A 23,144-nucleotide genomic window follows, 5' to 3' on the forward strand; every position below is an offset into this window, starting at 1 on the left:
TCGGTAAGCTTCGCACCAAAGCGGCTGTGTCTGCCGCGCTTCCCGATCGTTTTCCTTATCTTTTCTCTAACAACTCAGAGCAGCTTCTCAAAGAACAGGGTAAATCGTTCTTCCCCAACTTGGCGTACATGGCCCTCACGCGATCGCAAGCGCGGAAGCTTTCGCAGGAGCTTGATCTTGTTCAATGTGGTGAACTCTCAAGTGACCTTGTCGGCGGGTCGACAGAACCTCAGAGAGAAAATTTTCCGCGTGAGTCATGTGAGCAGTCACGCGAGCGGCCCGTCGCCGAAGCGACCGGCGCGGTATGCGTGGAGGGGAGACGACATGGCGCCATTGAGTCAGAGCGAGAGGATTGCAACGCTTTCGCCTGTAGCGGAAAGTTGGATTGAGCTGTCGAGGGTTGATCGAGAGACGCTCATTCAAGAGCAGCGTGCGGACCTCTCGATTAAAGCGCTAGGGGAAAGCCACATGAAAGCTTCACAAATATTGTCGAAGGAGTACTACGACAAATCGGCGAAGAAGCGCGCTTTTGAAGTAGGAAGTCAGGTATTGCTGCTGCAGCCGTCGAAAAAGAACAAGCTTGAGGGTTATTGGGAAGGGCCTACCAAAGTAATATCGAAGCTTTCTGATACCAATTATGAATTGAAATTAGGAAGGCGGCCGAACAAAATTTACCACAGTAACTTGAAAGCATTCGTAAATCAGCTATTGAATGCTTCAGAGGAAGAGGGAGCAGAAATTTAAAGTTCTAGTGATGTAGTCGAAAGGGAATTGGAGGTAATCTTGCAGCAGGTGATCCTAGAGCCTAGGTTAAGTGAAGTCCAAAAGGAGGACCCGAGAAAGATTGTTTCCGAGATTGCAGACGTGTGTTCGGACCGTCCCGGAAACACGACGGTGATCGAACACGATGTCAAGCTAACTTGTGAGGAGTCAATCCGTAGCAAGCCGTATCGTTGTTCCCCTGTGCAACGTCGCAAGTGTGAGCCGCTCTTGGTACCGCATAGGTATCGTCGCCTAAAAGTGGCCGGTTACTGAGATGGAGCATCATACTCTTACGGCACAACTTCGACGTTTGCTAAAAAAAAGAACGCTAAACGCTAATGCAGACGCATTGAGCCGTGCGTTTAGTTAGTACCTTCTCGACCTTTCGGTTTCTCGCTGGCGATTCGGGGCAAAACTTTGACCTCATCACGACCTGGGCTGAGCGCTCTCGTTCAGAGTGATCTCAAGGGGCCAACTTTATGTGGTATTCTAATTCGTTGCGTTGTTGTAAGTGTGAAAATTCGAGCTCTCATTTTAAGCGTCTTGTGTCGCACATATGCCTCTTGATGTAGAGGGAACGAAATTCCGATAGACACGTAGCTAGGTATATGTTGTACTATAGTTTGTCTGGTGTTCTGTCGGATGACCGAGGGCACTTGCTTGTGTCGTGTGTTGTCTGTTGTCGATCCGCTCTTGACAAGTTGCAGAACCATCGACAAGTGCTGAAACCAAGGATCGTCAGAGACGAGCGAAGCTGGTCAACAAGTTGTGGCGACAAGCCAGTGGAGCTGGGATCCGTCCTCAAGAATGGGATGTGTTCCCAGAACGGAGTCTGGAGCTGCATTCTCCCCATGGCCCTGGAGGCGAACCTGGAGAGACCTGGCGAACGAGCGCGCCTGTCATCCGAGCCCCGTGGAAGCAGCTCGTCTTTCCGGCGCATTGTCTGGCGGCGGGGGTGCTGTTATGTCTGCGAGTCCACAGCGAACGTCCGTGCCTCTGAAAAAGGCAATCTGTGTCAAGGCCGCCTGACGCAATCAAGAACTCAACGGCGTCATCATGCCTCGGCGCCTTTCTGGCGCGCACGTGCAGTCAGTCAGCGCAGCCAGCAAGCCCGTCGAGTAAACAACTGGCGTCTTCCTGTCTGGGGGGGGGGGGGGTGGGGGCGGCTGACGCAATGCGCGGCGACGTCACTTGTCCTAGGGTGCAGCCACCTGCAGCGCAGCCTCTCCAGATTCGATGAGAAAGAAGGACACGGCGCAGCGGCGACCTCATTGGAGGATTCTGACCTCGCGACCAGCGGCGCTTCTGGTTGGACATTCGGGTTGGACCCGGTGCATATAAAAGAAGCCCTGCGGCGCGTCGAAGAGATCCCTTTTTACAGCGGACCCATTTGAGAGCAGACCTATGTGTTAGAGAGGAGAGCTCGGCTCTTCGAGTCTCTGTCGGCCCCAGTGCCGAATTTGTAACGCCTCTGTATATATGCTGTACATAAACCTTGTTTAACTCACCGTCGTCTCGTCCACTCGTCTATCAGCTCAGCGCAGAAGCAGTCGCGAGCTGAGAAACCTACGCTACCAAACGGCTGGTGACCTTCCCTTGCGGATTTCGAAGCAGTGGCGCCTTCGGGACCGTGTTGGCGTCGCCGTCTTTCGAAACAGTGGTTGCAGCAGTGAGATTCGTAGCGCCCTTCGTAACGTCGTCGGAGGCGCGCGTCGCAACAGCATGCACGCATCATGTACCTCTGCGAGCTGCCACGTTGTTTAGCTACGGAAATTTATAGAAGAGCGTCGACGGTAGAAACATGAGAGAGCTCGCATTCGCCAGGCCGATGGTGCAGTCCGAGCCCAAAACAGGTCCTGGAGGCCGAGTGCCGGCGCCAACTGGGTACAGATGATCCAGCGGCCTTCGAAGTAGCGCCAAAGCGCGAACGGGAATGCAAGTGCCGTTTGCGGGTGGATCCTGCAAACCACACCTCCGAATTACCCGGCGATGTGAAATGCTTGCGACGATACTGCGCTGAACTAGCGGCATTGCGGACACAACAGCGTCAGTGAGATGGCAGGAGCACGTTTGCCGGAGTGAACGCCCACTTTTGGTAGGAGTTTTTCGTGCGGCACTTTGGCTTCGGCCGCAACGTCGGTGACCGCCTGTCGTTTGAGAACAACCGCTTTGATTACCTTTTAAGCACTCATTATACTTCCTGTGCAGGTTATCAGGCAAATCTCATTGAGTGGCATGCGAAATAAGCGCTGTGGTAAACCCAAATCGAGTGTGCGTTGAACCTCATTAAAAAAGCAGGAACACGTAACCAATAATTGTGAAGTGCTCCAGGGCAGGTGAGATTGAACACACTGCTCGACACCGAGCCGCAAAATTCAGCTCTGACTGGTTAACCATGCCTTGGGAGTATTTGGGTAGACATTTTTTAGAAGCATAGCAGGTGAGCAGGGCGTGGTGTTGAATTTGGTTTCTTTCGCGCCTCATTTGAAAATTATACAGCCTATATTGGTTGTTGCGACGTTGCCCCTGCACAATTTGAGGATGCATAATAGTGTGAATCCACATTCAATAAAATCAGTTAATAGTTTGTGCTAGTGCTCGTCTGTTTCTTTTCTTTAGTGCTATTTAGTTGCGCAGCTCACGATAGTTTCCTTGTAGAAACGGCAATTTGGCCAACATTCCGCTTTTTCAGAGTTCATGTTTTGTCGATAATAAGTAAGAGGTGAATGCAACTAGTTAGGTAATTTTGTTCTCATTCATGCAAAAACCAATCATCATTTTACCGATCCCATTTTTCTGGGTGGCTCCATCACTTTTTATTGCCATTGGCTTCAGGACCATTGATCGTTAAGTGTGTTTCGTGTAAAACAATTCTGCATCGGAAATTTCTCTTTGATTATAGTAGTAATAACTGTCGTATATTATTCTGCGCAATATAAGTCTTGTTTGCAGATATAAGTGGCATTTCAGTGCCTTGTCTGCAACATGTTGGTTGCAAAAATGGCACAATACCATGTTTTTTGTCCTTATGGAGAATGTTATGAAGCTGGGCGTCGCACGTGGCTGAAAGAAAATGTTTAGTCTTTAGGTGGTACTAATACCAAACGCCTTCGAAGAAGCAAACAGTTCACATTTGGTCCATGTGACCACTCTTTGAGCAAATACTTTGCTTTGCTTGAGTTAAGTCTGCAAAAGTAGCAAGTGCATTCTTTTCTGTCATCCCGTGCGCCGCATTGCAGTAAGCGATATACTACTCACCTCAAAGGCATTGTATGGGTACACTATTTGGCTGAACGTCTCAAGGCCCCTGAGTAGGCCCCAAACAGAATTGGCTGTGAGTAAAGACCCTGAGTCTGCCGTCAGCTGCAGAGTATCTGCAAAATAAGGAAATTTCTTGAAGACACAATATACTGAATTGTCCGTCTTAAAGGCAACATGACGGCCAAGTTGTAGTCATAAGGCTTGTCATTTGGGTGAATCGTTGGTCACTCAAAAGCAAGGTGCGACACTCAAGCAGATTTTGTCGAGAACCTATTCATTTTATTTATTTTCGAATACTGGTAATCTCATCAGTGATTATGGCAGGGAGGACATATGAAAGCGAATATTTCTTTACACAATGTCATAATGATGACAACTGTCACACCCCGGTCCCGTTGATTAGGGAGGCAATCGCCGGGCTAATTCTAAGGGCCGATGTATCGACCCCCCGAACCGCACCACGAAAGCGTGGACAATTTAGAAGTGGTCCTTTTTGGCGCGCCAGCGGACGCCGGCTGTGGCCCAAAGAACAAGTCAGAGCCGAGAGTTGATAAACAAAACAAATATTATATTCTCGAAAATGGCAGATCGAAAACAATACACAAAAATGCACACTCCACAATATTTACATACAATACGTCACCAATCGAACAACGTACTACACAGTACAATCAACCACACTTGAAACAACGGACAAGACAACAATACGCACTACAATGCAGTCGCATGCATTGAACAACCAAGACACTTAAAGACTAAAGAGATAGAAAACCTATCCAGTCCAAAGTTCTTGGAACAAAAGTCTGGATGATACTCTTCCGAGAATCACTCACTTAAAGTCCAGCGTTGTTGTCGTTCCGCGCCCTCGAAGTTTCTCTTCCAGGAAACCTCGCGTCTTCAATTGGCCACTCTCCAAGCTCCAAACTTCTTCGCCCGAACACGTTGGCTTCACACACGCAGTTGTCGCCACGCGTCTTCGCTTGACAGCTGTAAACACACACTCTTGCCTGTAGCTCGAGTCGTCACCCCTCAGGTGGAAATCCTCTTCATCTCCTGCTTTGTCCCTACGGACGAAACCTTCGCCGACTACACGGCGGGATCCCTTCGCGCTCTGGCGCTCACTTCCGTCTTCTCCTGATCTCTCATTTCGGCTGCTCGGTTAAATACCTTGCGCGCGACATTCCAGAAGATTCTCGTCATTTCGTCAGCGCGATACGCAGCGAAGGCTGGGAAGAGGGCGAGACGGTTGGAATGCCCTCCGCGGCCGATGACTCAACTCGGTATGACCACGCCCCTTTCGTTCTAGAACTTTCGCGGGCTATCTCGGCCGCCGATGTGGGGTGAGGAGGTTCGTCGGCGAAGCCACGCTTCCAAGGGGAGAGCGCGCACCTGGGGAGCCTTGGATGTTTGTTTTCTTTTTTTTTCTTTTGACCTCTTGGCGTCTCTTCCGCGCGTTACCGCAAGAATTTGGCGGCGCGCCCATTTTTAGCGCTCGTTCTGTGACAACAACACAAGAAAAACCAGAATTACACACTGACATAAAAATAATGTAAATATTTCATTATTTTTCAATTTTTTCATTTTTTTCATTTTTTAATGAAATATTTCATTATTGTATCATTTTTTATCAATATTGTTTATTACATACTGCAGACCCTTAGGTCCAAGCACGTGGGCAGTTACAAGAGGACATAGTTGAAACAATAAGTGGCATAAAAAATTTTTTTGGGGTGAGTGTTTCATATACTCATAGTGAACACGAGGAGCGAGATAGAAAATTATTTCATAATAACTCATGTACCGGACAAAGGAGAAAAAAACACCACATATTCATACTTCATGTAATGTGTGATTAAAGGGGAAATAAATACATATTACATGCAAAACCAGAAACACAATGATTTTCACTGTTCAAGCCATGAAAGTAATGAATACTTATGTATACAATAAGTAGAGCACATACAAGATGAAAATAGAAAAGAAAAGAAAAACACTGGAATAAAAGATTGGAAACGTGAATTTTCAAGACGATGGTATTTAGAGCGAATGAGAAATAGATTATATGATGATGCCTGAGTTATTTCGTTCTAATCTGACACCGTGCAGGGAAAATATGAGTACATATAGGCGTCTCTCCTGCACAAATAAGGTGTTAGAGTTTTGGCGTGAGGTTGCCTTGTGGGTCTGGTTGATAACGATCTTTGTTACGGTGATCGGTCAAACGCAAACTTGTGGTTCAGAAGAAGAGAAAAACGTTCAATTCTTATCTGTTTTCGACGTGTGCTAAGAAGGAAAATGCTATTGGCCTTCATTATTTCAGAAGGAGAGTCGACTGATGAGAACTTCTTAAAAATGAACAGGACGGCTTTCTTCTGTAATTTTTCCAGGTACTTCATGTCAGTTTAAGTGTATGGGCCCCGTACTGCAGTCGCAAATTTCTATTAGGTCTTATAAAGAATAATAGGCCAGTAATTTAACATTGCTTGGGGTATTATGATGATTATGTTTTAGAAAGCAGAGCTTTCTGAATGCAGAGGAGGAAAAAATATTTATATGTTTATTCCACGATAAGGTAGTTGTTATTGTAACACCTAAGTATTTATAGCTATGGACTTGCCTAAGTGGTGAAGAATCAAACTTGTAAGGAAAAGGCAGGAAGGGGGGGCTTTTTTTACGCATTTTAGGGAGCATTACGGTTTTATTGGCGTTCAACACCATTCCCCTTTTTTGCACCACTGCAATACGTTATTTAAACTGCTATTTAAGTCAACCTGATCATCGAGATGAAAACTTTCTTTGAATATTACGCTGTCGTCTGCAAATAACCGAATTTGAACACCGGGACCTAGTACATCAACATTATCATTAATATAAACCAAGAAAAGCAGGAGGCCTAGGACACTGCCTAGTGGCACCCCTGAAATGACTGCCAAACTTTCGGAATGTTTACCTCTAATGTCGATATATTGCTTCGTGTTAGTCAGGTAAGCAGATATCTATCTGATGAAGTGTTCCGAGACACCGAGAATTTTAAGCTTTATGATTAGTTTATCGTGCGGGTCTTTGTTGAAAGCTTTGCTAAAATCAAAAAATATTACGTCTACTTGACCATTCAAATAAAGAGAGGAAGTGAATGAATGAACTGGTGTTATTAGTTGGGTTATTGTTAATATACTTTTTTCGAAAGCCATGCTGATGTTCTGTTAGTGCAGCATTATTTTCAAGAAATTCACGAACACAGTGAGCTATATTATGTTCCACAGTTTGCAGCTTTTGGATGCCAGTGAAATGGGACGATAATTTTGTATAAGTGTCCTGTCATCTTTTTTTACCACAGGAACAACCCGGGCTGTCTTCCACTCAATAGGCAGTTGTGCAGTAATGACTGAGACACGAAACAAAGTTACAAGAAAGTTGGCAAGAAGCTCGGCATATCGCTTGAGAAATGTGTGAGGAATTTCCTCGGGAGAAGAAGAGCTCTTAGTTTTCAAGGTAAGTTGCCTATTAAATACCCTAGCAACGACACAAAACTCGTATATAATAATGTAAGGATTGTGCCGTCACATGCGCATACAGTTGCGCTAAAGAATACACTTTGAAAATGGTTGTTGAAGTGTTGAGCTATCTAACAGTTAACTGTCCCCAGCTTCCTGTGAACGGATATTTGTGTAACTGGTTTCTCGCTATCTTTTATGTAGTGGCAAAACTTAGCAGGCTCATTTTTTATGAAGTTAGGAAGCGATATTTTGAAATATTAATCTTTTGCTGCGCGAAGTGCACCAGCGAGGTCATTTTGCATCTGCCTTATTTTGTCATTCTGCACATGTTTATTAATCTCTTTTTATCCTGCGTTTCAGTTGAATGATTTTTCGATTAAACAAGGCGTTCGCTTTTTAATTTTTTTCATTGTATTAGGGACAAAATTATCTCGCCAATATTGACACACATTTTTGAACTTGTTCCAAAGTATTTGAGCGTTGTTGCCCTCGGATTCAATCAAACAGTTTTGCATGTAATCGATAATGCTTGGGTCATTGGTGTGAGGAAAGTTTTAAAAGGAACATGCAGAGACGTGCTTATACCTATACTTATACTTATACTTATAAGAACACATAATCAAACAATTTTAGTAATAGCAAAATCATGAACTAGGTTGTCGTTAAAAACAACTGCAAAAAGATAATGCATGCATTTGTCATATGGGGTAGGGACAGCAAGTCGGCATTTTTATTGAACAACTTATTCAAACAAATTTATGAACAACAAACTAATCGAAAAACATGTCACTTGAATTTTAACGATCATAAAAACACAACTTTTGTATTAGTAACATGACACTGACTCATCGTTTAATGGGTTTATTGACAATATGATGGCATTAGAGCGATTTACGAAGCAAGCCATTCGCTTTCAATCTCAGCTGTAAAAAAGTTTATGGATGATTCAGTGGTTAAGATGGCTTTCAGTGAGTTCCGACTTTTAATGATCAGAGGATAAAATGAGTGTTTAAAGCAATTAGTTGTAAAACAGTATTTTACAAGAAAATGGGAATAATTATGATGGGTTGGTCTGCCGTGAAAAAAAAAGATATTTACCTTGAAGTATCAATTTTTATTATGTTTCGGAGTAGTTGAAACATCAGTTTCAGTCTAGTTAGTTTGTACATCTTCTAGTGTTCGCGTGTACATCTAGTGCTCGCGTGTACATCTAGTGCTTCTAGTGCTCACGTGTACGCGTGTACATCTTCTAGTGCTCTGTTAGGAATTAGGTGATCCGTAGGAGTATTAAATTCCCGGTAAAGTACGCAGTCTTCTGCAAAGAGCCTTAGTTTTATTTCAGTTAAGAGGGACAGATCATTATTGTATATTGTGAATAATATTGGTGTTAAGACACTGCCCTGTGGCACAACTGACGTGACTGCTGCTATTCTGGAGGTGGTGTCCTGTAACTGTACAAATTGTGAGCGATTGGCTAAGTAATTTTTAATCAAATGAACATTGGTACTGTCTCCAAATGTAAATTCTAGTTTACTTAGTAATTTTGTGTGAGAAACACGATCAAATGCTTTTGAAAAGTAAAAAAAATGTGGTCAATATGTTTATAGATATCAATTATCTGGGCTGCATTGTGTAATAATTCTAAAAGCTGAGTAACCGGTGAGAGGCCTTTTCGGATACCGTGTTTTACAGGAGACAGCATATCACTTTTTTTTTCTAGGTGAATACTTGTGTGTTTCAATATTATCTGTTCTAACAATTTTCACAAAGAACAAGTTAGCGATATTGGCCTGTAATTATAAACCATGGTTTTGCTGCCTACTTTGTGCCTTGGTAAAATTTTTGCGGTTTTCCATACTGCGGGGATAACGCATGATTGCAGTGATTTATTAAAGATTACACATAAATATTTAGCCAGCCATTCTGCATATGTTTATGGAAGATGTTTTATATGTTGACAGGAACCGGGCCCTTCTTGGTATTGATATTTATTAGTAGATTGAACACGCCTTGCCTTGCTCGGTAATTTTTAAGGGTTTTATTGGTGAATGTTTGGAACATTGTATGAGTGGTATTATTCCGTCATCTACCGTAAAAACTGATTGAAAGTAATCATTGAAGGAGTTAGCGAGATCGTTGTTGTCTTAAGAAGATTGCATGAGCTCATCATTTTTCTTTGGATTTATATATTTCCAAAATTTATTTAAAGCGCTCCTCAAAACTGTGGGACGTATCTTTGTAAAGTGATTGTTTTCAACATCTCTCAGTTTACTTGTCATGTCGCTAACAGCTACAGTCCGGTAGTGTCTACTAAGTATAGTTGGTGTCGTTTTCTGTTTTTTTCTTGACGTTTTGCTTTTTGTTTCGCATATAATACGCCATGTGTTATCCAGGGGTTTAGTCGCCAAGTTTTTTTTTCTTTCTTATCGGTACGTAGCGTTTTGTGCATGATGTCACGATGCTGTAAATCTACTCCAAAGTCTTTCGATATCAGTGGGTAGGTTATGTGTAAGTGATACGAATGAATCATTTTCGAAAGCAAGACAATCGATTATGTTTGTGTCGTCAGCATGGGTAAAGCAAGAATAATGAAGCGATTCCTGTTGATGAGAAATATATTCATTCATATCGACAGCGCAATAAACAAAGTTATGATCTGAGATTCTGCAAAATATTGTTTTTACACCTTCAACTTCTGGAACAACCTTGAAAGAAAATTTCGTATTGACAAAAAAGGCGACGCCACCACCACGTGTGGGCAGGTCTTTCAGTATATTCGCGTAGTTGGGGCTACCTATTTCCTGATTATGAATGTCACTTGACAGCCAAGTTTCGGTAACTCCTACAAAATTGGGTTCGAGTTCCAGTAATAATTATTCAAGCAAATCAGATTTGTTCAGTAGACTACGTGCGTTTAGATTGATGAAGGTTACTTCTCTTTACAGAGCCGTAGCTTATGCAGATCGTCTTTCTGGTTTTTGGTTTTGTTTTTCAGGAACATTTGCGTCAGGGCTCACAAGAACGGCTTCATTCTTTTCCTCATCCCAGGAAAATAGTTCACCATTATTTCGGAGCTTGTCATAGCTTAATGTCACTTTTTCTCCTGCTTCTTTTCTTGATTGACCATAATTCCACAGTTTTTTTTATGCCACGAATGTGAGTTGAGAAGTCCTCGCTTAAGAAGTAATTGCTGCCTTTTGACTTGTAACAGTTCGGCAATACTGTCATTTTGTCGCGATGGTCGGCAAGTCACAAAATTATTGGCCTGCATTTAGTGGTTTTCGGATTTTTTAGTCTATGTATAATTTCTAAGGCAACTGTCTCGGTTTTCAGAATGTTTTGACGATACTGTCGTTCACTGTTTTATCCAAAGTGCTACTGTTTTCTTTCTCATTTTCCGGAACACCTTATATTATGAGGTTATTCCTTCTAGACCGATTCTCAAGATCGTCAATCTGAAGTTCAAGTTTTCGAAACATTTCCTGTAGGGCACATATTGCAGTTTCGCAGTTCGCTCTTTTGCTGTCTAGGGCACTAATATTAGCCAGCCTCGTCTCAATAGCAGTAAGGCGCTCCTTTTTTATTTCTTTTAAATCGTCAGAATTGCTTCGTAGCTTCTTCACAAACTGGGTAACATCAGGGCCAGGGTTTGTTTCTACGTCTCCTGACAATAGCGATAAGTGTTCAGCACAGTCTACAAGAATAATTACAAGCAAGCAAATGAGCCGCGGGCACGGCAGCATGATCAAAATGGGTCGTTAGAACGAAAGCATTTTCCATAGCGCCTGGTCACCTGCACGAAGTGCAGAAGAGGATTAGCCAACCGCATCGTTGAGTTGCCATCGTGCCCTTCAGCACACAATCGATTGACGCCAGCATTTATTGGTGAACCGGTGCATATCGCCACCAGGGCAATTTGTCTGGTGTCTTGCCCATGCGTGGTTATTGCTGATACTGGCTGCTTCCAGATGAAGGCCACCTGGTCAAGGTTCAGAATCGTCGGAGACGTGTGCTGGTTGATTGCGCTGGAAAGCGGCATAAAAATGCCATGTCCCGCGTATATTGGTGCGTCGTTTCCCGCTGGTTGCAGGAACGCGACGAACATCTGCGTGAAGTACAAAAGAAGATTAGCCGACCGCATCGTTGAGTTGCCGCCATGCCCTTCAGCCCACAATCATTTGACGGCAGCATTTATAGGCGAACCGGTGCATTTTGCCACCAGGGAAAGTTGACCGGTGTTTTGCCCATGCGTGGTTGTCGCTGATACTGGCTGCTCTCAGACTGACGCCAACTGGTCAATCTTCAGAATCTTCAGTGACGTGTGCCGCTTGATTGCCCTGGAAAGCGGCTTAAAAATTCCATGCCCTGCCCATATTGGTGCGTCGTGTCCCGCTGGTAGCAAGAAAACCACGAAGATCTGCATAAAGTACAGATGAGGATTAGCCGACCGCATCGTGGAGCTGCCGCCAAGTCTTTCAGACTTGTTTATATTTCAATTAATTTATATCTGAACATTTTTGCTAAAGTACGAGTGGCCTCACAGCATTGCAAAAGTGGCGCAGCCACCACCCTTGACGCGAGTTGCTTTCTGTGCGACCAGCAAATGATTTGGTTCTCTCTGTAGTTACACGAGCAATCGAGCATTTCAGTTTTGTTCAGCTTATTTCAAATGCATCTATTTGCGGTGGTGTAGCCATGATAGAAGAGGCCTATTCATGCAGCACAAGACATCACACATGCCTTGGAAACATGGCATTCGTTGACAGGGGGCACTTTTTACAGCCTTCGAGTAGAATGACTTATTTTCCCCTCCTCAGGGGCGAAGCTCTTCAGGCCTGCATTCCGCTGTCACCTTAATCGAAACTTACCGCTCAGTTTCAAAGCTTCGTATATCCGCCCAACGTTACTAGAATAAACTAGGTTTTAAAGCTCTCTATCTCCGCCAGAGGAGGAGGGTAGCCAAAATGGAGGTTCTGCCGGGAAACGGGAAACGGGAAAAAAAAGACAAACTACAACACTGACTCGCAACTTAACTTCATTCCAAAAAGAAGCGCAATGAATATCATCTGAAACGGCACAGCAATGACAAGAACAGACCTTCGTACAAGCTCAATGTGAGAAAACTGTACAAAAGGCTATTTCTGTTCTGCACCTGATAGTGTTAGAGAACGCTGGCTGGTACAATTATCACTTTCCAGTGACATATAAAGAGCGTGCATGATATCTCGTCACCCTTGGTTTCTGTGTCATTGCAAGATTCCTATCTTATTAAAATATGGGTTACAACCACTTCTGAATGACTGATTGAATGACTAATTGAGAGCCTGTGACATTTCTAAATTACGCGCATGCTCCTGTATTCTTATACTGGCGCACCGACTAGCTTGCCCAATGTTACCTTTGTAGCAAGAACATGGATCTTGTACACTACATCGGTTTGGCGCTCAATAATTTTATACTTGTGTTTTATCGAGCACTGCTTCCAAGTGCCGTAATTTTTTCGTTTATTCTCTTTTGCAAAGCTGGACATACTTGCCGCAACTTGTGGCTAACGCTGAGAACAAGATCAATTTTGTATCTACCAACCACATTTTTAAGCTCGTGAGACCCAGTCGAAAACGGTACTAGGCCGTGTCTGCTGTGTTCTTCCTGTTCACACCAGAGCGGAAATTGAGACACGGTTTCGGGGGTACACTGCCGGTCTGGTGTATACGGTCATTTTTATATGTGAGACGGACTGGTGTGTTTTGGCAAGACCCGGGCTGTTGTGTTTTGGAAAATCCCGGACTGGTATGGTTGTTAAGAAGCGGGATGGTATGTTTTTGTGTGACGAGTCCTCGTGTGTGCTTTCTCTTTACGTCAACAAATGCTGTGTGGATGAAGACATGCACGTTTACGTGCCCATGGGCAAAAGTAGCAGGCTTGCAAAGCAGTGTAAAACTGAAAATGACTTCTCTGTTTATTTTTTTCTCCTCGTCGCAGCTTGTTGTTTTGGTTCACCTGCGTCGCTTCTTTTTCCACAAGGCTCTGGGCAGCACTGCATCGCATAGAAAAGACGAACAATTCATTACAAGATTGCCTAATTTGAGAAATGAAGTAAATAGGTGTGTTGCGGATTTGTGCTCTTACATTTTGAAAAAGAAAAACAATTGCAAATATTCAAACTTTCAAATAATTTTCGAATAGCGATCGCTATTCGATTGTTTTCCACTGAAAGTTTTACTATTAGAACTTCCCGAAGACAACAGTCAATGCCTTATTGACTGCGGCACCTTCAGTTTTTAAGGGTGAAGCTCCTTGTAGCGGCACCCGTTCGTTCTTTGTAGCCGTTGTAGTGTGTAACAAGTATAAAACTTTCACCTCCAAGGTTGTGCTGGTGAGAGATTTCTTCTGTGCGTTGTTAAACAATAAAAAAGTGCTCAATGTACATGCCAGTGGCTGTTAATGGGAAAAGAGAGACAGGAGCATTCGGCTTTTAGTCAACGCACACACTGCGATCCCCATTAGCAGCCATTGGCATGTACATTGAGCACTATCCTACAAGAAAGGGTTGCTGCGTTATACTCGCTGGGTGTAACCTCCTTAGCTTTAGAAAGGTTTAGCGAGAGTTGAGCCACAGTGCCATGAGGAGGAGGAGGAGAAGGAAGGGAAGAAATGAAAGGCAGGGAGGTCAACCAGACGCACGTCCGGTTTGCTACCCTGCACTGGGGGAAGGGGTGAGGGGATTAAAGAAGAAGAGAGAGAGAAGTGAAAGGCAACGTGTGTGTAGATGTGACCTTGTCCATTGCACGCTTATAAGCGGTCGCGTAGTCCGGTCGTCTTTAGAAAAAGTAGCAGTGCCCGCGTCGCTTTGCCGGCCTGCGACGCGTACAGCCATGAACCAAGGATCTTCTCTTCGGAGAAAGGTCTACTGTCAAGGGTCTCTAACGTTTCGCGTAGCAAGTTGCGTTCGCTCCAAAAACGTTCACATGAACACAGTAGATGTTCTATTGTCTTGTCAGTATCAGACGATTCACATTGGGAGTTCTCCGCCAATACTATGCGAAAGGAGTACGCCTTTGTAAAAGCTACTCCTAACCACAGGCGGCACAGTAAAGTTGCATCCTGGCGGGAGAGGTCCGATATAACTTGAAGCTTTCTCGATGGGTCCAATTTGTGTAGGCGGCGGTTCCTGACACTGGGTCACTCAGCCCAGTTTCCGACATGGTGTTAGCTAACGAGTGAAGGCCCCTTGCGGCGTCGGTTCTCGACAATGGAATCGAGGTTTTATGGGCCTCCGCGTGGGTGGATCGGGAAGCAATATCAGCAAGGTCATTAGCGACAATACCACAATGTCCCGGTAACCATGGGAATACTACGTCATGTCCTTTCGATAAAACTTCGTGAATCACTTCTCTTATTTATTTCACTAGTTGTTGATGCTCCCTTTGTCGTAAAGCTGATTGCAAGCTCTGAAGGGATGCCTTGCAATCGCAGAACACAACCCATTTTTGAGGTCGGGCTTCCGTGATATAAAGTATAGCAGCACGTAAGGCGGCAAGCTGCGCTGCTGTGGATGTTGTCCTATGCGACAGTTTGAGCTTTACAGTGACCTGGTACGCCAGGAAGGCAACAGCACCTGTGGAGCTGTCAGTAGAGACCGATTCATTGGTGTAAATGTGGGTCCTCTGGCCGTTTTTTCGTTGAGTAGCGACGATGTCACCTGTCGTAGGACAACTGTTGAATGACGGCTCTTGTTCGTTATTCTCGGAACAGCGAGGCACACCTGTGGGTGTTGTAGGCACCACGAAGGTGACGCTGATCTTGTTGCTGGAGTGAAGCTGAAAGGAAGGCATTCTCTATGGGCAGAAATAATCTTCGAAAACATCGCTTGTGGTCTTTGAAGTGGCAACACTGCAACATGGTGACCAGGAACTTGGCAGAGGTGTCTTATGTGGGCTCTCAAATTGTCAGTGGTGATGTATGTTTGAATTGGATGCTCTCTTGCGATCATAATTGCCCCGTAGGTTGAGGTGCATCGCGGTAATCCTAAGCACACGCGCAGTGCTTGTCGAGACTTTCGAGGGTGTGGATGTTCGTCTTGCACGTACTTGCCAGTAACGGCAAGCTCTAGCGCAAATATACCAGAAACAGTGCCCTGTATAGCTGCATCATTGACCTTATCGATGTGCCCTAAAATTTTCCGCAGAGAAACCGCATTATATGTACGATGGAAGTTAGCCTTCCTTTCTGGTAATTGCAGTGGGCACTCCACGAAAGGTTCCTGTCAATAATCACACCCAGGAAGCGATGGTTCTTCTGGTATGGAATATTTTGCCCATTGATGGTAACGGGGTATTGTGTCGTGGCTCTGCGAGTAAACGCAACCAATGCACATTTCTCCGTTGAGACGGAAAGACCTTGCTTGCGGAGATATGAGCATGTCAGAGTGGCAGCCTGCTGGACTCTTGCACGTACTTGTAGACGAGTTACAGCAGAAGTCCATAGACAAATATCGTCAGCATATATGGATATGAAGGTAGTACTTGGCAAAATTTCACGTCCTGCAGTGCCATGAATACAATGAACTAGTATATACCATGAACTCGAGGTGGATAAAGGTGGGAACTAGATACGAAGCGAAAGCCGTAAGAAAGTAAAAGCCGAATTCTCCTGTCTCTCATACTTCATTACAAGCCATTGGCATGTACATTGAGCACTATCTGACAGTAAAGGTTGCTATGTTATAATCGCTGGCCGTGACCTCCTTGGTTTAAGAAAGGTTTAGCGAGCGTTGGGCCGCCGTGCCAGGAATACAATGAACTAGTATATACCATGAACTCGAGGTGGTAAAAGGTGGGAAGAATACCCGAAGCGCAAGCCGTAAGAAAGTGAGCGTGTGCCACCTCTCGTTTAGTCCTTGGAATGTCCGCTGGATGGCGATGCTTCTATATGGGGAATATATGATGAAAAGATGCGAGATGGTTTTACTTGGAGTGTTGAATAGTTGAACGGACGGACACACGGACAGATGCATAGATGGACGCATGAACGGAAGCAAGCACGAATGCATGGACGAAGGCAGGGACGGACGCACAAACAGACGCACGCACAGACGGGTGGATGGACGCATGGACGGTCACACAGACGGACGCATGGACAGACGGAAGCAACAATCAATAGACGGACGAATGCTTCACCCCACTCTCCATCAATCACTCCGTGGATAAGCTGCCAATTTTTTAAAGTAGTTTACCACACTAATTCTTTTGCAGCAAAGCTGCCTTTCAGGCTGTGGTACTGTGGTGCGATGGTGATGCGACTGGTGCACGTTATTGTGAATGCTTGAAAATTGCGCGCAACAAAAAGATGACCGAGTGCATGTGCCGGGTAACCTGAACAACAACGATGACGTCGAGGACCGGTCCACGTAAGAGTGCGGAGCGCAAGTATCCAAGTCATAAAACAAACAAGGGTCATTGGCTGGTCACGACGAAGTTTTAAAGGGCCAATCGGGACGAGACAAGTGTGCCCCAGAGCAAGCCTATTTCGAAGGGCAAGAGAGCCAGCAGTTCGAGGCGAACGAGGCAAGAGGAAGGCTGCAGCTGGGAGCTGAAGACAGGCAGTCGGGTGGTGGACCTGAGCCTTCTGGACTTCACCCGGTCTGGGCCTCCGGACAGCGCCTTCCAGGGATCGCGAGCTGCCACAACGTTCAAGACCAAGGCCCGCAGATTCCGGTGCGGGTGCAGCAACGGAAAGTGGATCACGGGCCTGAGTCTTGCAATCAACCGCCTCATCCGACGAATCTGGGCCGCCACAGGCATCACCAAGCGAGCCCCGTTCCATCGTCTCCGCCATCGAGCAACGGTACACGCCGTCGCCACCATTCCAGCAGGATCGTTTTCGTGAGATCGAACTTGCTGATGATGATGATGTGTAACGCTTTATGGCACAAAGGCCAAATGATGGCCAAAGAGTGCCATTTTGATAGACAATGATGAGTGGCTGTAAAAGGGCCTTAAAATTCCCAGCGCTAATGCGGGTAAACACTTAAGTATTAAAATCATGACAGTGGCGTAAAATATGTGCAGTGAGATTGAATGTCAAAAGGTCATGATAATAAGGCTATGGCGGAGATGTAGTCACCACAGGTCCTGTTACAGACTACCTTGAAATATGCAGCGAAAACTGCGTACATCATTTTTAACATAAATAATGAGTGAATTTTAAAAATCGGATCCCTACAGATAAGCATCCCAGGGTGTAGTGAGAGCTGCTGTCGGTAGGGCAGTAAAAAGTGCTTTTTTCATAGAGCGTCCAACTCATTACACTGGACGAGGATGTGGAGAACCGTAAGTGGTTCTCCACATCTCGTACACAATGGTGGATCACTGGCAGACAGAATATATGAGTGTGTAGAGTATGTATGCCCTGTTCTTAGCCTTGTGAGTGTGACTTCTGTATGTCGCGATTTTGATAGGGGCGGCCAATTACCAAGTTGTGGCTTAATAACATGTAGTTTATTATTTGTGTGTCTTTCCCACAAGTTTTGCCAATAACATCTGAGTTGTCGTTTCAGGAAAGGTTCCATCTCAAGTGCAGGGATTGGTATTGATTCATTAGTGGCATCGTTGCTGGCGGATGCAGCCAGCTGATCTGCGAAAACGTTGTTCTGTATCTCACGGTGCCCCGGCACCCAGCAGACTACAACATGCTGTTTGGATGAGTAGGCTGTGCATAAGAGTGAATAAAGGGACTCAAGAAGTGGGTTTTTGCGTTTTGTAAGTGTTTTCAAGGCTTTCACCACACTCAGAGAATCCGTGTAAATTACCGCTTTTTGTAGTTTTATATGTGCAATGTGCTTAACACATTCAAGTATTGCATAGGCTTCTCCTGTGAAAATGCATGCATCAGGATGCAGGACGCCAGTATCTGAGAAGGGTGGGCCAATGGCTGCGTATGAAACAGAAGTGTTGGACTTTGAGGCATCTGTAAAGAACTCAGGGCATGTGTACTTTTGTTGTAGTTCTAGGAAGTATGTGCGGATATATACAATGGGTGCGTAATCTCTAAAAAGGACACATCACAATCTATGAATTGCCACCGCCGTGGTGGCAGACATGCTGCGTGAGCCATCAGACGATATTCGAGCGACACACCGGTTTCCGCAGCAAGGCCCCCCACACGAAGTGAATAGGGCTTTCTCACAGATGGCAGGTTTTCAAACAAAACAGAAGTAGACATGTCATCAATTGTGAAGTGTGAAGGGTGGTCGTTGTCTGCCTTTGCTTTGAGGTAATATAGAAAAGACATATAACATCTTTATACGTGGAGTGACCATTCGTTTGATTCCACGTGCAGGCTTTCAACGGGGCTGGTGCGAAAGGCACCCGTAGAGAGGCGGATGCCTAGGTGTTGAACAGGGTCAAGCATTTTAAGGGCGGTAGGTGTCGCAGACTGACAGGTTATTGCTTCATAATCCAAGCGAGTGCGTACGAGGCTCCTGTACAAATTCATGAGACACTTCTTGTCGTCCCCCCCGTAGTGCGTGACAGCACTTTTAGATTATTCATGGTTCTGATGCACTTGTTTTTTAGATACTTAATGTGTGGTACGAAAGTTAGCTTGGTGTCCAGAATTAAGCCTAAGAATTTGTATTCGGCATTACCAGACAGGCGTTGACCATGCAATTGAATGTCAGGGTCGGGGTGAGTGCCTCTCTTTCTAGAGAACAAGACACACGTGCTTTTTGGGGGGTTTAACCGGAATCTGTTTCCCTCCGCCCATTGGGAGACCTTGTTCACGTCAAGCTGAACCAGCCGCTCACAAACTGCTTGGTTACAAGACTTAAATTCAAGCTGGACGTCATCGACATATGTAGAGTAAAACATATTTTGTGGGATGGAATCACGCAAAGAATTAATTTTGACAATAAAAAGAGTACCGCTAAGTACACCACCTTGCGGCACTCCTGTTTCTTGGACAAATGTTCGGGAAAGAACGCTGCCGACTCTGACACGGAATGTACGATTGGACAAGTAGCTTTCGATAATAGTAAACATCCTGCCACGCACACCAAGATTGGACAGGTCTCTTAATATTCTGAATCTCCATGTCGTATCGTGGGCTTTTTCGATCTCGAGGAACACAGAAAGTATTGTTTGTGGACGAATGCATCTCGGATCTGTGCCTCGATACGTACGAGGTGGTCAGTGGTGGATCTACCCTCTCGAAACCTGCATTGGAATGGGTCGAGCAGATTGTTCGTTTCAAGGTAATGTACAAGTCCGTGATTTATAATTTTTTCAAAAAGTTTACACATGCAACTTGTAAGTGCGATTGGCCTGTAACTACTAACGGAAGATCGATCCTTGCTTTGCTTTAAAATTGGAATATTAATGGCTTCTTTCCACGCAGAGGAAATTTCACCGGAAAAACAGGTAGAGTTACACAGGGAAAGCAGGGGTTTTTGTGTTTCAGAAGGCAGTTGTTTTAATATTTCGTATAGTATACATTCCGATCCTGGAGGTGATTTATTGTAAACATATAGCAATGCTTGAAACTCGGCCAAACTGAAAGGGTTGTTGCACGACTCATGTTTAGAGGATTTTCGCTGGAGCTTCACTTTTTCGATTTTTCTTTTGTGTCGTTGAAAAGCTGCAGTATATAGCGACGAACTGGACACCTCTTCGAAGTGGGCACCGAGGAAGTTCGCCTGGTCTTCCAAGGTGTCCCCTTGTGTGTCTACGAGAGGTAGTGAAGATGCGTGTCGTCCTATTACCTTGCGAACCATGTTCCAGACTTTAGTTTCTTGTGTATATGAAGTGATGCCTGATAAAAGCTTATGCCAGATTTCTCTCCTAGCCTGCCGGCGCGTTCTTCTGCCTTGAAACTTTGAAGATTCTCTGCTGTCGGCGAGTCCTGTAGCACTCTCCACGCTTTGTTTTGTTGTTTGCGTGCATTGCGATATTCAGTATTCCACCATGGGACACGTCGCTTGCCAAGCAGTCCAGAAGTTTGCGGGATGCAATTCATCGCAGCGTCGGTCAGAAAAGCACAAAAGTATTGTACAGCTGCATCTATGTTTAAACCAGACAGGTCAGTCCAACTTAAGTGAGTAATCTACGAGAACTGTTCCCAATCAGCTTTGTCAGTGATCACTCTGGGGACCTGTGGGTGATATTCATTTGATATGGGTGGCCCTAGTGTTACGGGAAAGTGGTCGCTTCCGTAAGGATTATTGATGACATTTCATGTCAGTAAAGGAAGGAGGGATGGTGAGACAATGCTAAGATCTATTGACGAGTAGGTATTGCTGGCAAGGTAGTAGTATGTGGGCTCTTTCCGATTTACGCTTATTTAAATAGGTTGGAGAGACTAGCCATCGGTCGAGAATGGCCTAGGGACAAATGGGCCCCGGCTTTAAGTTTATCTTTCTTTCTTTCTTTCTTTCTTTTTTATTTCTTTCTTTCTTTCTTTCTTTCTTTATTTATTTTACCCTCAGGGCTTTACAGCATTGTAGAGGGGAGGGGCAAAAAGCAAAACATACACGTAATAAGTCAGCCAACGCACAAAAACTACAAAAGATTCAATAATAAAAAAACGAGCAAAAGCGAAATGGGCGAAAGGGAAACGGGCAAAAAGCAAAACATACACCTAATAAGCCAGGCAACGCAAAAAAAGATTCAAAAGATTCAATAATAAAAAAACGAGAAGAAAAAAAAGAGAACGTGGTCTGAAATACAAGTTACAAATACGATGAGGAATGCAATTTACAGGGAAGATATCAAGGCCTGACGGAACGCGTCAGGTTTAGTAATACTGGCGGTTGATGCTGACAGAAGATTCCAGTCGCGACATGTGTTAGGAAGGAAAGATTGGGAAAAGGTGACGGTGTTACTTCGAGGAGTATGCAGTTTGTGGGGGTGATCTATGCGGGATGATATGAAAGATGCAGGCTGTAATAAGCACGATTTTAGAACGTGATTGTGATAGTATATTTTTTGGAACGCGCAAAGACGAGCGATTTTTCTACGCATGACAAGCGGAGGGAGATTAAGCCTGACCTTCATGGTAGTTACACTAGATGTTCGATTATAGCTGCAAAGAATGAAACATTATGTTTTAGCGGAGAAGCTTTAAAGGTTTTGGAAGACTTTCACCGGAGGATTCATTCGATTATGATAAAGCCTAGTTGGCGTTGCTCCAGCATTTGTGTTTTACGTCAGAAGGCTATCGAGAAAAGTTCCGACAAAGCAAGCCACAGGACGGCAAAACAGGCAAGCAGTACACAACTAGGCTACTGAGTTTTTTCGATCGTTGGGTCGAAGTATCGAGGACCGAAAAGTAATATTCGGCTCTTCGTAACTCTATAGTTACAGAACAGTTCTTAAGCAACTGTCATCACCGTTTGGCACTTTTCTTGCGGGAAAAGAGCTTCAGCAAGCTGGAGGACATGGCCGAGGCCTCAGATAACTTTTTAGAAGCTGAGAAACTAGCCAACCTGTTAGTTTTCCGAGAAAAAGTGGAGTCTAAAAGCAACACGGTAAAAAGTGGTAGTTACTCGGAGAGAAGAGCAGTACGCTGCTTTGTATGTGGCGAAATGGGTCACAGGGCGTCGGAGTGCCGATCAAGGCCAAAACAACCTTTTTGCGGACATTGCCAAAGACAGGGCATGATTCCAAATTTTGCACGAAGCGGAACGGCTCAGCCAACAAGAAGTCATGCTTTTTGTCGCCAGAAGAGCACCTAACGAAAGTAAAGCTTTCACCGGATAAACAAGAGGACATGGCTGGCGCTGTGAATACTTACCCGAAGTTTGCCACACACAAAATGCCCGTGTTACAGGGTAGAATATTTGGCCGAATTGTCTCAGTGTTGCGATATACGGGTAGCAATAGGCTGGTGGTGCGTCGTTTTTTGGTACCTGATGAAGCCCTCATAGGTACTACCGCTTAGCTATTCTTAGCCGATAGTAGTAGTATCACCATTTTGAGCCAAAGGTGGAAATTGATTCACCTTAATTTTCTGGTACTTCTATTGTCAAGTGCATGACAAACCCCCTCTATGACATTATCGTCGGAAATCTACCAGGTTCACGTGAAGTCCATGACCACGATAACAAGTGGAAGGAAAGGATTCTGGTAAAGACCTACGCCAACTATATCGTAAGTGGAAAAGGAGCAGACAGAGAAGATAGTTTCCTGAAGTCTTCTGTGGCTGGTATCAAAATCCGAGAGCAACGGCCGATCTCATCTAATATAGATGTACCCGCCTTGAAGACGACCCGAAAAGATTTTAGTGCCACTCAAAAGGAGGACAAAACCCCAGATTTTTGCAGAATTAAAGTAGGTCAAGGGCTACAGGGAAGATCAGAGACCTACTCGTTCGAGATAGAAAAGAGGCTGCTGTACGCTATTATCCCCTACCATCTGGTAAGGTGATCCAACAAGTAGTAGTGCTCCAAAGATAACGCAGCCAAGTGCTTACTTTGGCGCACGAAACCCTAATGTCGGGGCATCAAGGAATAAAAATAACGATTGAACGTGTCCTACAATCATTTTACTGGCCAGGAGTTCAAGAGGCAGTGAGGAGATACGTGCGCTCTTGTGATGCATGCCAATGAACCTACCCCAAGAGCAAAGT

General features: G+C 44.7%; 1 protein-coding gene and 2 long non-coding RNA genes across 7 annotated transcripts in view; 1 reads left to right on the plus strand and 2 right to left on the minus strand.

Moving 5' to 3' along the window:
* Positions 1–23,144, minus strand: part of LOC119167801 (beta-hexosaminidase subunit alpha) — a 608,225-nt gene that overhangs the window by 475,280 nt on the left and 109,801 nt on the right. For all 5 annotated transcript variants that reach the window (XM_075882394.1, XM_075882390.1, XM_075882391.1 and 2 more), the window contains exon 4: positions 4,021–4,136. In XM_075882394.1, the coding sequence (XP_075738509.1) occupies positions 4,021–4,136 (116 nt within the window). The remainder of the gene's footprint in view (positions 1–4,020; positions 4,137–23,144) is intronic.
* On the plus strand, positions 5,533–18,268 carry LOC142783797 (uncharacterized). Its single transcript, XR_012888458.1, has 3 exons — positions 5,533–6,410; positions 7,361–7,515; positions 18,079–18,268. It is a non-coding gene; the product is annotated as an uncharacterized LOC142783797 (long non-coding RNA).
* LOC142783798 (uncharacterized) overlaps positions 13,456–23,144 on the minus strand; it is a 37,311-nt gene continuing 27,622 nt past the window's right edge. The window contains exon 3 of the long non-coding RNA XR_012888459.1: positions 13,456–13,557. This is a non-coding gene — a long non-coding RNA (uncharacterized LOC142783798). The remainder of the gene's footprint in view (positions 13,558–23,144) is intronic.

Source organism: Rhipicephalus microplus, unplaced genomic scaffold (assembly GCF_043290135.1).
Source record: "Rhipicephalus microplus isolate Deutch F79 unplaced genomic scaffold, USDA_Rmic scaffold_12, whole genome shotgun sequence".
Lineage (NCBI taxonomy): Eukaryota > Metazoa > Arthropoda > Arachnida > Ixodida > Ixodidae > Rhipicephalus > Rhipicephalus microplus.